The 14,292-nt window shown below is 31.0% G+C and overlaps 1 protein-coding gene across 1 annotated transcript in view; it reads right to left on the bottom strand.

Annotated features, from left to right (window-relative positions):
- Nucleotides 1-14,292, bottom strand: part of dsb (scavenger receptor class B member debris buster) — a 64,918-nt gene that overhangs the window by 1,515 nt on the left and 49,111 nt on the right. The window contains exons 4-10 of the mRNA XM_003700680.3: nt 5,956-6,047; nt 4,159-4,319; nt 2,952-3,090; nt 1,809-2,012; nt 1,439-1,583; nt 545-799; nt 258-376 (exon numbers count right to left, since the gene is read on the bottom strand). Of these exons, the coding sequence (XP_003700728.1) occupies nt 258-376; nt 545-799; nt 1,439-1,583; nt 1,809-2,012; nt 2,952-3,090; nt 4,159-4,319; nt 5,956-6,047 (1,115 nt within the window). The remainder of the gene's footprint in view (nt 1-257; nt 377-544; nt 800-1,438; nt 1,584-1,808; nt 2,013-2,951; nt 3,091-4,158; nt 4,320-5,955; nt 6,048-14,292) is intronic.

Raw genomic sequence — 14,292 nt, 5'->3', positions numbered from 1 at the left:
AAAAGGATAAAAATTTGATGGAACAGCGCCTCCACTTAACTACTAGCAGCCATTGGAACCTCGTATCCACGTATTCAATGTCATTGAAGGGTTTACATTAATTAAACAAAATTTGACGCAGCTTCATTATAAAATTAGATTTTATAAAGAATAATGAAACTGGAAGGCCATATTATTTTTTCCCTGTTTCTTCTTTTATTTTTCCAACATTATCTCTTTAATATATTCATTGGATCTGTTTATAAAAGAGTACTTACTGGCTGTATTTTAAAATACGTTTCATGGGTCTCTGCATTTGGTTCCAATCCATGAACTGCATCTAATAATTTAGGATCCGCTTTATAGAAATGAGGAAAAGAAAGATATACCGGTGCAGCTGAAAGAAGAAATACAAACTATAAGTTTGCGAAGAATATACTTTAGAATATATTTTCATTTCATTGAATAGTTAGTACATGAATTCATTACGTTTCTTTTATTAAACGAATACAATAATTTATCAATAAATAAATGTTTCACTGAGAAAGTAAAAGTTGATATTTACTGTACTGGCAAGGACTAATATTCTGCAGGCCATTCGAAGGACAGGCAGACATATCGTCAGAACAGAAGCATTCATTTTCGGGAGCGGTTTCGTTAGGTCGTCCAAACACCACGTCAGGTGGTGTGTACAAATCCGCTTTGATTCCTGATTTTTCACTGGGACCACGATATTGTAGGGGTAAAGTTCGGCAAAGATCTTTATCCCATACATGAACGATGTCAGAACCGGTCTTTTCACGAGGTGGGAAAAAAGATCCTGAAATGAAAAAGAATGTGAAAAACGAATTCTACGTTGAATAGGATGATACGATCTATAGAGTAGAGATATACAAATGTGTTGTATTATAAATTCAAATACATCCATAAAAATTTACATTATATGGGTCCTCGATCCATTAGTGATTCACGTTGAATGTTAAAACGTGAGGATCAAAATAAAATTGGAGGATGATACAGCGACATTCTTTTATTTAACCTCATCTTCCTTTTTAAGTATGCAGTATAAGCTGATAGCAAAAGAAGGAGAGAGTGAATCTCGATGCATAAAATATTGAGACGTAGAGAGATTATTAAGAAATATATTGATAGAGAGATCATTAAGACATTTTTTATTTACAAAATATCAATTATCAGAAATTATTTATTTATTATTTATTTACGACAATTGACGTAATTTTTCATAATGTTATGTAATTTACTGGATGAATTTATAATATTTTTTGGAGCGAGAAAGATAAAGTTTGTTATAGCTGCTTGATAAATAGCTGTCCTATAATTTACTGTTTTCAGGGCTTTAGAGATGAGCTCCTCTAAGAAAAAAAAGAATTATCGAATACAGATGATCTGTGTGTTTATTCGATACAGTTAATGTTTCAAAGTGATTAACAATATTTACCTTCAGAGGCTCGAATAGAGTTACACGGCGCATTCGGCCAATATGGCAAATGATCTAATCCATTCAGACGATTGATTAATCCAAATTCCTTCATGTCTGTGTGTCCAGTATAAATAGTCGACACTTCGTTCAATGTGCCATTCCTCTGTAATTGAAATGATCAATGTTCTATCAAAATTAATGATTATTTTTCTGTAGGATGATTATAAAATTCTTTAAAATTCAATTTTCTTCTTATATAGTTAATTGACCATTTGTAATTGAACTTTTGAGAATGACGAAAACAAACTTCGCAGTTAGTCTTCTAATCTGTCGCAATATTCCTTGACGTTTCACACAAAAGCAGTGACTCATATAATTTATTACTCACCCCCAAAAGAAGTCCCATTCGGCTCATGGGACGCCTTGTTTTCGGGAAAAACCGGTGAGCAATGCTAACTAGTGGATCGTCATATCCAAAAACGAGTTCCTGAGCGGTCACAGGAACAAACGATCGCATATTCATTCCCCTCAGAAACACTGATAATCCTAAAGTAAGAAATCGAGGTAGACTTTTGCTTTGCGTTGAGAGAGTCTAAAAAATACAAGATAAGTTTTGTCGTAGGAATAGGCGAAGCATTTTTCTCTTGAAATAATTCAGAATGTAATGCAATACAATCCCTGGTCATCGAATTAGGATCGCGTACGAAAATTTCACTTTTATGGCCATATTATGTCATATATGGAAAATTATCTTGGGTCATGCAAATTATTACTAAATACGTTGATAATGATATGCACATAGCAATTTGTTATTATAAAAATTTGGACACGATGCTTGTTTTATTCAATTTGACATCTGATACTACAGACCCTGACCATCGGATTAGGACCGCGTACGAAAATTTCACTTTTATGGCGATATTATGTCATATATGGAAAATTGTCTTAGGTCACGTAAATTATTACTAAATACGTTGATAACGATATATACATAGCATTTTGTTACTATCGTGATAATAAATTGTGTGGGTGATGAGCGATTAACCCTGCCGAGCGTTTACGTTAGGCCGAGTATCGATAGCGCGTCAGGTGAAATTTGAATGCCATAGAAAATGTCTGCCTACTCAAAAGACTAGTTTACAACTCTCCAACCACATTATCTGAGTTGAAAAGAATTACAGATATTTGGGAAAATAATGAAGATATAAAGCATATGATCAATGTATACGGAGCATGCCGGATATAAGCTGTAACCAAAGCAAAGGGTTGAAATACAAGATATTAACATGTGTTAATAACGTTATGTACAGTAGTAGTTATGTTAGTAGCTAATAAATTATTACAATTTGAACAGGCCTTTTAATTTTACGGAAAACGTGAAAAATACTGAAAATTTATAGTGGTAATTCGATGGCTAGGGGTTGTACAGAGTACATTTTATTAAAATGATAATATCATGAGTATAAATAAATTCTCGTAGTCACGTTTATAATGTGTTTATGATGAACGAATATCCGAAAAGTGTACTTACCAGTAATGGAATGTTTGGTACAATTACTTTAAGGTTCTCGTCTTTAGACAATTCCGGCACGAAGTTTAATATTTTTTTGTGTTGGTAACTTACGGTACCATTATTGTGAAAAACAATATTTACTTTCTCCATGTCTTCTCTGCAAAAGAGAAAATTAAGCTTTTTAGATACACATCGTGAGTTTTTATAGATGTTATAATTAAAAAATATTTACACTATATGTAAGTATATATTGGAACAGTTTAACATTACGAAAAATGTTGTCACTCACGAAAGTGTTCATTCTCCTTACAAAATGTCCGGTCTGAGTGAAACAGACACATTATTACATTAATTATTTATTTACTAAGATAATGTGACATTAAGGTTTAATTATGTTGGGATCAATAAGGGTTATACAAGTTAGGGACAAACTTTTAACGTACGTCGTAAAATATACAAAAATTGTATTTGTAAAAAAACATTCAAGTTATTAATGTATTTAAGTAGATTCATGTATGGAGATAAAGGTTTTTTTCTCTTAATAAGTTGAGAATAATTGAAAATAGTCAAAATAACTTTTGCGTCCTCGTTATCTATCATTCAGTAAAAATGAATAATTTGAATTTCATTTCAAACTCTTTTCTAAACTCTTACTAACTCTACTTAGTTGGTAAAAATTTAACGATTTCGTTTCAGTGAATATTAAAAATTTCAATGAGTTTCAATTTAATATCGAAGTATTGTATTTGCGAATAATGTGCACATCTTGATAACAATAACTCTTTTATTTTCCAATAAGTATTAATATATGCATTGTTCAGTTGAAAGCTATACAAATCAGCTTTGATACCCGTTTTCAAACCACACCCTTAACAAGGATAGCATTCAGACGCAAATAAGGAAAGGATTAAATCCATCGCACCGTGTTCCTTAAAAATAATTTGAGAGTCAGAGAATTTACACAAGAACTGTTTCACAGAATTGGTGATTCAATGCAATAAAATTCTTTGAGGAAATTCTGCTTGAGGAAAATTTTGGAAGCTGCAGTAAATATTCATGGAATGCAATTTTGTAAAAATATCGAAATTATAAAGTAGATACACCTTATTTCGTCATATTAAGATTTATTCCTTGCGAATTTAAAAACACTGATAATAATGATGTACATCCAAGGAATTAAGTATTTGGTTTTTAACAAATTTATTGATATTACATTGACACTTACCTATACACGAACGGGCCGACCTCTTGCAATTTCGGCTTTTCATTATATTGCAAGAAACTTTCAGGATTAGTTACGTTGAATATGTACACTTTGGTCAGTCGAACAACACCAGGCTTTTGCCAGTAGTGGAAAGAAAGAGAACCGTTCCATAACCGCAGTTGCTAAAAACGATTAAAAAATATAATTAATCAATTTACTAGTTTATTAGCATAACTAATAATAAACTATTAAATAAACTATTTAATTTTAATAGTTTACTATCTATGGATTGGACGAAAATAATACAAATGATACGCATGTACTGATACGTAAAATATTTAAGTATCACTAAGTCCAGACAAATGTGTAACAAGTTATTTTTTAGTTAAATAATTTCATGCTTGTATTCAAAGTTTATTGCGATATTTTGTATTTCGGAACATTTGCCTTTCAATTGTCTGTGGTTGCCCAAATCGAAATCATTGACAATGAATTTGTTGAATTTTCATTTCAATGAAATTAGCAAAAATAAATGTATGCATTGAGAAGTCAATAATCAAGTTCGTGCGTCGATCGATTGCTTGTAAGATACCGCTCGATTTTGATCGGACCTTCGTGTGATAAAAATAAAATCTATGTATTTCTTCGTTATTGTTTTTCCTGATAATTTTTCACACGTATAAAAGTATAGTGGGTTCTTTAGAATTGCTTTTTCAGCAATCATAAATCAAGTTTAATTAACAAGTTTTTGAGAGGACCTTCCAAGTTGTTTTTCTTAAATAATAAATTCATTTAGTCTTTTGAAAGTTACCGTGTTTGTGTGTTATTTTAAATATAATAACCTCTCCATATTCCATCAGAGTTAATTTCATTTTTATTTAAAAAATAGTTTTATCGTACGTTCATAGAATTAAATCCTTGCAAAATCATAAATGAAAAACACAATAATTATAATAATAATTTGCCTAAAGTGAACGTAGTAAGTTAAAACGTGATCATTTTAAATTCGATCATGTGACTCCATCGCCACCTTTGTAAAACCAACAAATTAACTTGAATTCGTCGCTAAAATTACATTTCACTTGTTTGTTCTTCTAAACAGAATAACTTCTGTTTATTCAAGGAATAAAAAAGAATAATGGGATTTTCTCCTCGAATTCGTGAAACTATTGTTTTAAACATTCTTGCAGTTTTCGAGCTAATTAGACGGGAAGTTTCCAAACCAACGCCATATAAATATACTCTTCTTTGAGAAAGTGCAAAATTAATGGAGAAAATCGCTTCCGGTTTTTTGTAAATATCGGTAATTGTTAATGAGCGTTTATTTTCACCTTGGAGCTGCGAACAGTTTTTTATTTAAAAATAAAATATAACGAGGTTGTGAGATTGCGACGATAATAAACTGCTGCGCAGGAACTTTCACGTTTAAAAGAAATTATGAATTAGGAGATCGGTGTTAGGATAATTGATATGCTTTATAGATCTTAGAAAGCCACAGTTTTATTTAAATAAAAGAAGATTTAAGTGATAATAAAAAACTAGGTTTCTGTAATATTTGTAATATTAATTACTTTATTTTAATCACGCAATATGTGTAAGATACTGTATGGTAATCACATATTATGTGTAAGACACATATTTTTCTGAGACACTGTATGGTAATCATATAATATGTGTAAGACACTGTATGGTAATCACATATTAAAACACAATACAGTAATATCGAAAGATTTACACAATACAAATTCTTTACCTACATTATTTTGCTGATAAATATTGCTTTTAGTATTTGCTCTTACTGAGAAATATTGTACTTACTTTTAAAATAATGTAATCGACCCAAGGTATACTGCTTAAAATAATGCCGATCACAAGAGTTAGAATTCCTATAACTACAGCTGACAGTCTGCCTGTAAAATATAAACAAAAATGCAAGTTTACAATCTTTGCGAAATAAACAATTTCAACGTTAAAGCACATGGTACAAATAACAATCAATCACTGTAAAAATATAGCGGATTCTTGTTACATTACCACTCGTAAGATTTACTTAACATTTAACACTTATCCACCAAGTGTACATGCATGACGACCTGAGAGCCATCTAGAATCTAACATCACGTATTTGTGACACTTGATAGAGTATTTTAGTTTGTTACAAATGTGACATTGTAAAAAATCATGACAATTGATTATGAAAAGCAACAATTTTCTTATAGAATTTTCTTCGCTTGCAGTAAAGATTTCTGAAGATGGTAAATTTTAAACCAAAGTAAAGGAAGCAAATATGTGTTACACATATTGGACATACAGATGTCAACCCACGAGTTGGCGCGTGATCCAAAGTAAAAGAAGTTGTTTTCCCACTGTGAATACTCCCAGCGTTATATTTCGATAAATAAGATTAATATTGATGACTTGCTCAATGACAATGACAACTGCTGAACGCAATTCGTACTATCTCACTCATTCTCAAGACGTTTGACTGTCATCGTTTTTGGCCTAATTGGTGACGACCGCGAGAGCCAATATAAAACCGAAAATATGTGAGAGGCGTCCATTTTTCTATTCTGAGGGATGTACTGATTTGACGATATACTGATTTGGGGATGCAGAGATGTGGGGATATACAGATTTGGGGATGTAGGAATTTGGGGATATAGCGATTTGGGTATGTAAGAATTTGGGAATGGAAGGATTTGGGAACGTAGCGATTTGAGGACGCAGTGATTTGGGGATTTACCGATTTGGGGATGTAGGAATTTGGGGATATATCGATTTGGGTATGTAAGAATTTGGGGATGTAGGTATTTGGGGATATAGCGATTTGAGTATGCAAGAATTTTGGGGCGTAGCAATTTAAGGACGCAGTAATTTGGGGATATATCGATTTGGGTATGTAAGAATTTGGGAATGGAGGGATTTGGGGATATACCGATTTGGGGATGTAGGAATTTGGGAATATAGCAATTTGAGTATGTAAGATTTTGGGAACGGAGGGATTTGAGGATGTAGATATTTGGGGATATTCAGATTTGGGGATATGGCGATTTGAGTATGTAAGAATTTTGGAATGGAAGGATTTGGGGATATAGCGATTTGAGTATGCAAGAATTTTGGGACGTAGCAATTTGAGGACGCAGTAATTTGGGGATATATCGATTTGAGTATGTAAGAATTTGGGAGTGGAGGGATTTGTGGATATACTATTTTTCTATTCTGACCAATTGAAGTAGCTCTCTTAAATACCTCAGCTTCTTCCTGCGTCAACTTGTGGGTTGACATAGGTACACATATTGCACATGTGTGCAACATATTCATTAACTGATATATGACTTTAAATTCCATGATATTCTTGTTGTTACAAAGTAGGAACCTTCAATGGAAGATCTTTCATCTTTCTAAGGAAGATTTACTAACAATAAATTGATTAATACTTATTCTTTGTCTAACTATAAGCAAAGACTTCGTAATGCTGTTTCTGAGGACAAGTTCAATTTTTCATTAATTAATGTTAATTTTAGCTTTGAATCTTAACTTTGACTACGTTAGAATAATATCGACAGCATGTTCAAATTATATTCGAAAAATTTCAAATATATTATTCTTTATTCATATGGACTTGGATACGTATATAATTCTTATTCATGGTTTCATGTTATTCGTTTTCTAACGATCTCATGTACAATTTCTTATCTGAGCTTCTTCATCACAAGTATCGTGTTTCCTAGTGTCAGCAAAGAAAATTAAAAAGGGAAAAGTAGTTTCAGATGTAAAAACGTTTCACTGACATAGCCTTCTCGGAATTACCGTAAGTACATTAACAAAGTAAGTTTTATCTAACAGGTTACATTGAATTTATCGTGTTACAACATTCAAACATGAGATGTACAATTTACATGCTTGAATAATAAAATTATAACGGTGGATTTATACCAAGGTAACTTTTATTGCCACTTAACTAAATACGAATTGTGCTTGTTGGGAATTAAAACAACGCTTTCAAACTTTCGTAAGATACGCTTTCTGTATTATGCCCGAACTTTCCGGTTATAATTTTTTTTTTACAAGCTGCACGTGTGAAGAATGCTGGACACATTATCGTAGTAGACTACCGTCGGGGAAATAACAATGCGAAAGAAACAGGTTTTATGGCTTGTTAGGTTTTAGAGGATTAGGTTTTTTTGTCTTTAAAGTAGCAAATTTATAACCTTATAAGTTTAGAAATTTGGGTACTTGGGAATTTAGGAAATTGGGGGTCGTTCTTAAATTCGCAGATTTATAGCCTTATAAATTTATTTGGGTGCTTGGGGATTTAGGAATTTGGGGGTTGTTCTTAAATTCGCAGATTTATAACCTCACACATTTAATTGCATGCTTGGGAATTTGGGAATCTGGGGATTTAGGAATTTGAAAGTTAGAAATTTGGGAGTAGGGGTATATTGGGATTTGGAAATTTTGAGATTTAATAATTCTCGAATTTGGTGAATTTAGTATTTGGGAATTTGGGGATTTGGGGATTTGGGGATTTGGGGATTTGGGGATTTGGGGATTTGGGAATTTGAGAATTTAGGGATTTGGGAATTTGGGGATTTGGAAATTTGGAGATTTAGGGATTTGAGGATTTAGGGATTTGGGGATTTGGGGATTTGGGGATTTGGGGATTTGGGGATTTGGGGATTTGGGGATTTGGGGATTTGGGGATTTGGGGATTTGGGGATTTGGGGATTTGGGGATTTGGGGATTTGGGGATTTGGGGATTTGGGAATATGAAGACTTGAGAATTTAGGAATATAGAATTTTGTGATTTTGAGAATTTTGGAATTGGAATATGTTAGGAATTTAGGAATTTGTGATTTTGGAAATTTTGTGATTAGGGATTGTAGAAATTTGGAAATGGGCATTTTGAATTTTGTTATTTTGGGAATGTAGGAATTTGAGAATTTGGAAATTTGGAATTTTGTGATTTTGGGAACTTTAGAATTGAAGAATGTAAGAACTTAGGAATTTGGAATTTTGTGACTTTGGAAATTATGAAATTGAGAAATATAGCAACTTAATAATTTGGGAATTTGGAATTTTGTGATCTTGGAAATTTTTAAATTAAAGAATGTAGAAATTTAGAACTTTAAAAATTTGAAATTTTGTGTTTTTGGGAATGTTAGAATTGAAGAATGTAGAATCTTAAGAATTTGGGAACTTGGTATTTTGTGATTTCAAGAATTTTGAAATTGGGGAATGTACGAATTTAGGAATTAAAAAGTTTCATATCCAAAAATTTAAGGTTTTGAGAACATAAAATTCCAGAACCTGAAAATCTGAAAATTTGTAAATTTCAAAGCTTAAAAATTTGGAAATTGAAGACTAAAAATATAAAGAAACTTAAGAATATGAAAATATAAAGATTTCTTACAAATATTTTCTAATTATTTATTAATTATAATAATACTTTCCTCGACAATTTGCACGAAAATTGAGCGTCATTAATAACAGTGTATCAGCTCATATTATTGTCAGGAAAAGTCGATGCAAATCGTTTGGAAAGTAGGATAGAATAAAGAAAGTACACCATTAGTGTTCATCAATTTAATTCCATCGACCTGGTGTGCTCATTTGTAGCAATATGCTGTTTTTGATGTATTACTATCTGATCAAGATATTTGCACAATATTTTGTTAAGTAATTGAAGAATTATTTTAAGGTAATGCATGCAGAAAACTTCATATAGAAACTTTGAAGAATTCAGAAATTTGAGAATTCGAGAAACTTAGAGATTTGTCAAATATAAGAATTTGGAAATTTGAGAAGCTCCAGTATTTGTCAAATTTAAGAATTTGGATGTTTGGTATATTTGAGAGATTTAGAGTTTTGCCAAATTTAAGAATTTGAAAATTTAAGAAACCCTGAAATTCGTCAAGTTCAGAAATTCGGAAATTTAGAAATGTGAGAAACCCTGAAATTCGTCAATTTCAGAAATTCGGAAATTTAGAAATGTGAGAAATTCTGGAATTTGCCAAATTTAGGAATTTGGAAATTTGGAAATTTGAGAAATTCTGGAATTTGCTAAATTTAGGAATTTGGAAATTTGAAAATTTTAGAAACCCTGAAATTCGCCAAGTTCAGAAATTTGGAAATTTGGAAATTTGAGGAATCCTGAAATTCACCAAGTTCAGAAATTTGAAAATTTGGAAATTTAAGAAACCCTGAAATTCGCCAAGTTCAGAAATTTGGAAATTTGGAAATTTGAGAAACCCTGAAATTCGTCAAGTTCAGAAATTTGGAAATTTGAGAAACTCTGAAATTCGACGAATTTAGGAATTTGAAAATTTTAGTATTTGAAAACTTAGTATTCTGTCAAAAAGAATTTAAAAAATTGAGAAAAAGTTCGGTCCAACTCTTAAAAACATATTTTATTCTAGAATAATTTAAATAACTTAACAGGGAAAAAATGCAACATTGATTCACGGTCTGCATGCTAATTAGCAGAATATTTTATTAACGAGTGTATTATGCCCAATAAAATGCAATAAAAATATAGTTGTTAGTATGCATTATAGAATGCTAATGTTATAATAAAAAAAGGAATGGGTGAAGGCCAACTTTTCCATACGAATAGCTTCTTCTCTTCAAAAATATCTTTTGTTAAGAATCTTCGAAATGTATGAATAACTAAATTTCACACTATTTAAATATTATTTATAAATGATATTATGTATATCATTCCGAACTGCATTAATTATTTTTTTCAGACGAGAATCTCAGTCTATTTCACTAAATAGTTAATATTTTGTAATGCAGATCAGATTTGTGAAATATTTTATATATACAAAATTATTGTGGTACAAGGTTAAAAAATGACGGTGCATGACATTTAAAATTTGTTCACAATTTTTTAATATAGTTTTCTTCTGTACTAAACATCTTTTTTAAAACATCTCTGAATAAATTGAGATCTTCACGCCATGTACTAATTTTGCAAAATAAATGAAATTTATGTGATACTGTCGATAAACATGTTAATTTCATCAGGTTTAAAATTGATGTGACTCATTTCACTAATAATTTATTTAGAAATATTCTCTGTGATATGTCATTCCCAAATATCAGTATACTATTTTTCTGTCATTTGATATTTTTTAATAAATAGTTTTATTGAATAAATATCGATACCTGTATTATAGCATCATATATCAAAAACAGTAAAATTTGACAGAAATTCGAGTACAATATTTGGAGCTAGTGTAATAATTTATATGGTAATAACTAAAATACTTAGCTTTATTTACCCTCCCCTGAAATTTCAAATTATACTAAAATTTCAATTATTACTTATACGCTACTTGAATAATGATATCCATATGTAAGTAAATAAATTCTTGGTAAAAGATCGATAAAATAAGAAATAGTGATACAAGCGATTGGTCCTAATTATGCAGACAATGCTACAAAACACTCTAGTGAATGAATTATTTATACAGTTACAAAAATAAGTGAATGAATCTGCAAATTTTTAACTATATTGTTTCAAAAATAGACTGTGAACTTTTATAGCCACATTACGGTTTTATTTTTTATAGCGGCATAACTTCGAGCGGGGACTCGATTTTCGATTAGCCCCAGAAGAATTTCACTCTCACTTCAGGGTCAACCAACAAAATTCTGAAGAAACACGTTCTGCCCAGACGCATGATACATTTTTTTCATTTCATCGAATACAAAAGGTTTCTCTTTTCATTTCACAGGTCTTTCATAGCCTTGGTTTCATAATGTTCGATTAATGGTGGCGATGACATCTTACGAAGTTGAGATAATAGATCATGTCAAGGATGCGACGTTAATGAGTTCTATCAAGGATCTTTCTTCGAACATTCAACGATTTAGTAAAATTCTTAATTATGCATTTTTTTTTAGTTAAAAATAAATATTGACGTAGTTTTAGCGATTTAAAGATAAAGAATATTTTAAATCTAGTAGAAGTAAGGTTATGCAAACATTTATAATGTCGAATATTTAAAAAAATTTAAAACGTACTATTCAATAGAACAGTTAATTTGATTAATAAAGTATGGTGGTTTTAAATCTTTTGTGCTTCACTGAAAACGTAATCTGTAACTGATATTATTGTACATATAAAAGAAACTATAATATAAAAATCTATAGATAAAACTATGACAATATACATAAACTGTGAAAAATATATGAATGTGGATGTATACGCGTTAAACTTTGTATTCATTTATCGACGAACACAACTGAGTATATTTGAAAATTATTTTTAGATACAAATTAGATTCTATATAAACATCGTGTTATATTTAAGTTATTCGAAGAAGAGTTAAATAGTATTGTTTAGATATCAACTTAAGAAGTAATTGAGCAGTCTACATGAAATTTATACTTCTGCACTAGTTAGCTCCCAGTTAGAACAATTAATGAGTCGACTTCTGCATTTGACATTAGTTTAATATCAATGTTCATAAACAGTTTTTCGCATCTACTGAAAAACATAATTTTTCGAGTCACATCATTTTCGTAACGAATGTACGATATTCACAGTCATTTGTGCAACATTCTGAACTTTATATTTCGAATCATTTGCTGAATAATCGTCATGTTGATCGTCAATAATTCTTCACGCTGATTGGTCTATTAATTGCACAAAATAACATCGACAAGTCGAATCGCATCCACGATTAATGATCCTTGATAAGCACATCATTAGATAACATATATTACATCATTAGAACGTGCATTTATAATAACCGGAATTCGCAAAAAATATTTAAATTTTGTGGCAGATGGTGGAGCAAAACAAATTTTTTGCAAGACTTAATACATGTAAATTAAAACAATATAATATATGGGATGTGACTATTAAATAACGAGACTTTCCGCTTAGTATCCATCTTATCCCATCTTCTATATCTCTTTCGTAATATAATTATTTTCGGATGTTTCTATTTGAGGATCTGACAGCTCTAACATTCTAAGCTATTCTTCATTACGAGATCGATGACGCAAGGTTCCGTTAGAGTTGGAAATTCATAGAACAAGGGTGGGTAACGTAGGAAACAACATATTAATCATCATCTTCAATGCCATCGAAGAAAGTCAACATAACCACGTTTCACGGTTCAGGAATTTCCAACATTCCTGCCATGTAATTAGAATTTCGAGAATGTGATGTAAGTTTGTTTAACATTGAGTCATCATGTAATAAATAAATCAACATAAAAGAGAAAAAGGTATTTCATGATCTTTTGCAATTAACGATTAATGCGAAAGTAGCAAATTTTAGATAATATTTCGATTAAAGTGCAAATAAGTGAAACACAACTGTGTAGGAATACAAAAAAATTTTTTGGTCGAAAATCTGCGGATATTCGTTAACCATGAACGGTACAAATTACCAAATGCATTGCATAACATTACGATCTCTCTTTTCTCAGAGGCGGGTAATGAGCACCTTCGTTAAAGATCGCTTTTTTCGTACGTCCTTGAAAAGATGACTTGGAGATGAAAATTTGATCAACCGCTGTTTCATACACGTTTTTGTTCTCACTCATTCTTTCTCCATTAGTCGAAGGGGGAATGTAAATATCTACCTTAGTTTAATAAGAAATTTGGAAAGAGGACCTAGGAACTTAATTATTTATACTCCCCAAATATGAACAGTCCCTGGCCATTGAATTACTACGTTCGAAAATTTCACGTTTTTAACCATATTATGTCATATATGGAAAATTGTCTTGGGTCACGCAAATTATTACTAAATACGTTGACAACGATATATACATAGCAATTTGTTATTATCGTGATAATAAATTGTGTGGGTGATGAGCGATTAACCGTGCGAGCGTTTACGTTAAGCCGAGTATCGATAGCGCGTCAGGTGAAATTTGAATGCCATAAAAAATGTCTGCCTACTCAAAAGACTAGTTTACAACTCTCCAACCACATTATCTGAGTTGAAAAGATTTACAGATATTTGGGAAAATAATGAAGATATAAAGCATATGATCAATGTATACGGAGCATGCCGGATACAAGCTGTGACCAAAGCAAGAGGTGGAAATACAAGATGTTAACGTGTGTTAATAATGTTATGTACAGTAGTAGTTATGTTAGTAGCTAATAAATTATTACAATTTGAAC

Source organism: Megachile rotundata, chromosome 1, assembly GCF_050947335.1.
Source record: "Megachile rotundata isolate GNS110a chromosome 1, iyMegRotu1, whole genome shotgun sequence".
NCBI lineage: Eukaryota > Metazoa > Arthropoda > Insecta > Hymenoptera > Megachilidae > Megachile > Megachile rotundata.
This window is presented reverse-complemented; position numbering and strand designations above follow the sequence as displayed.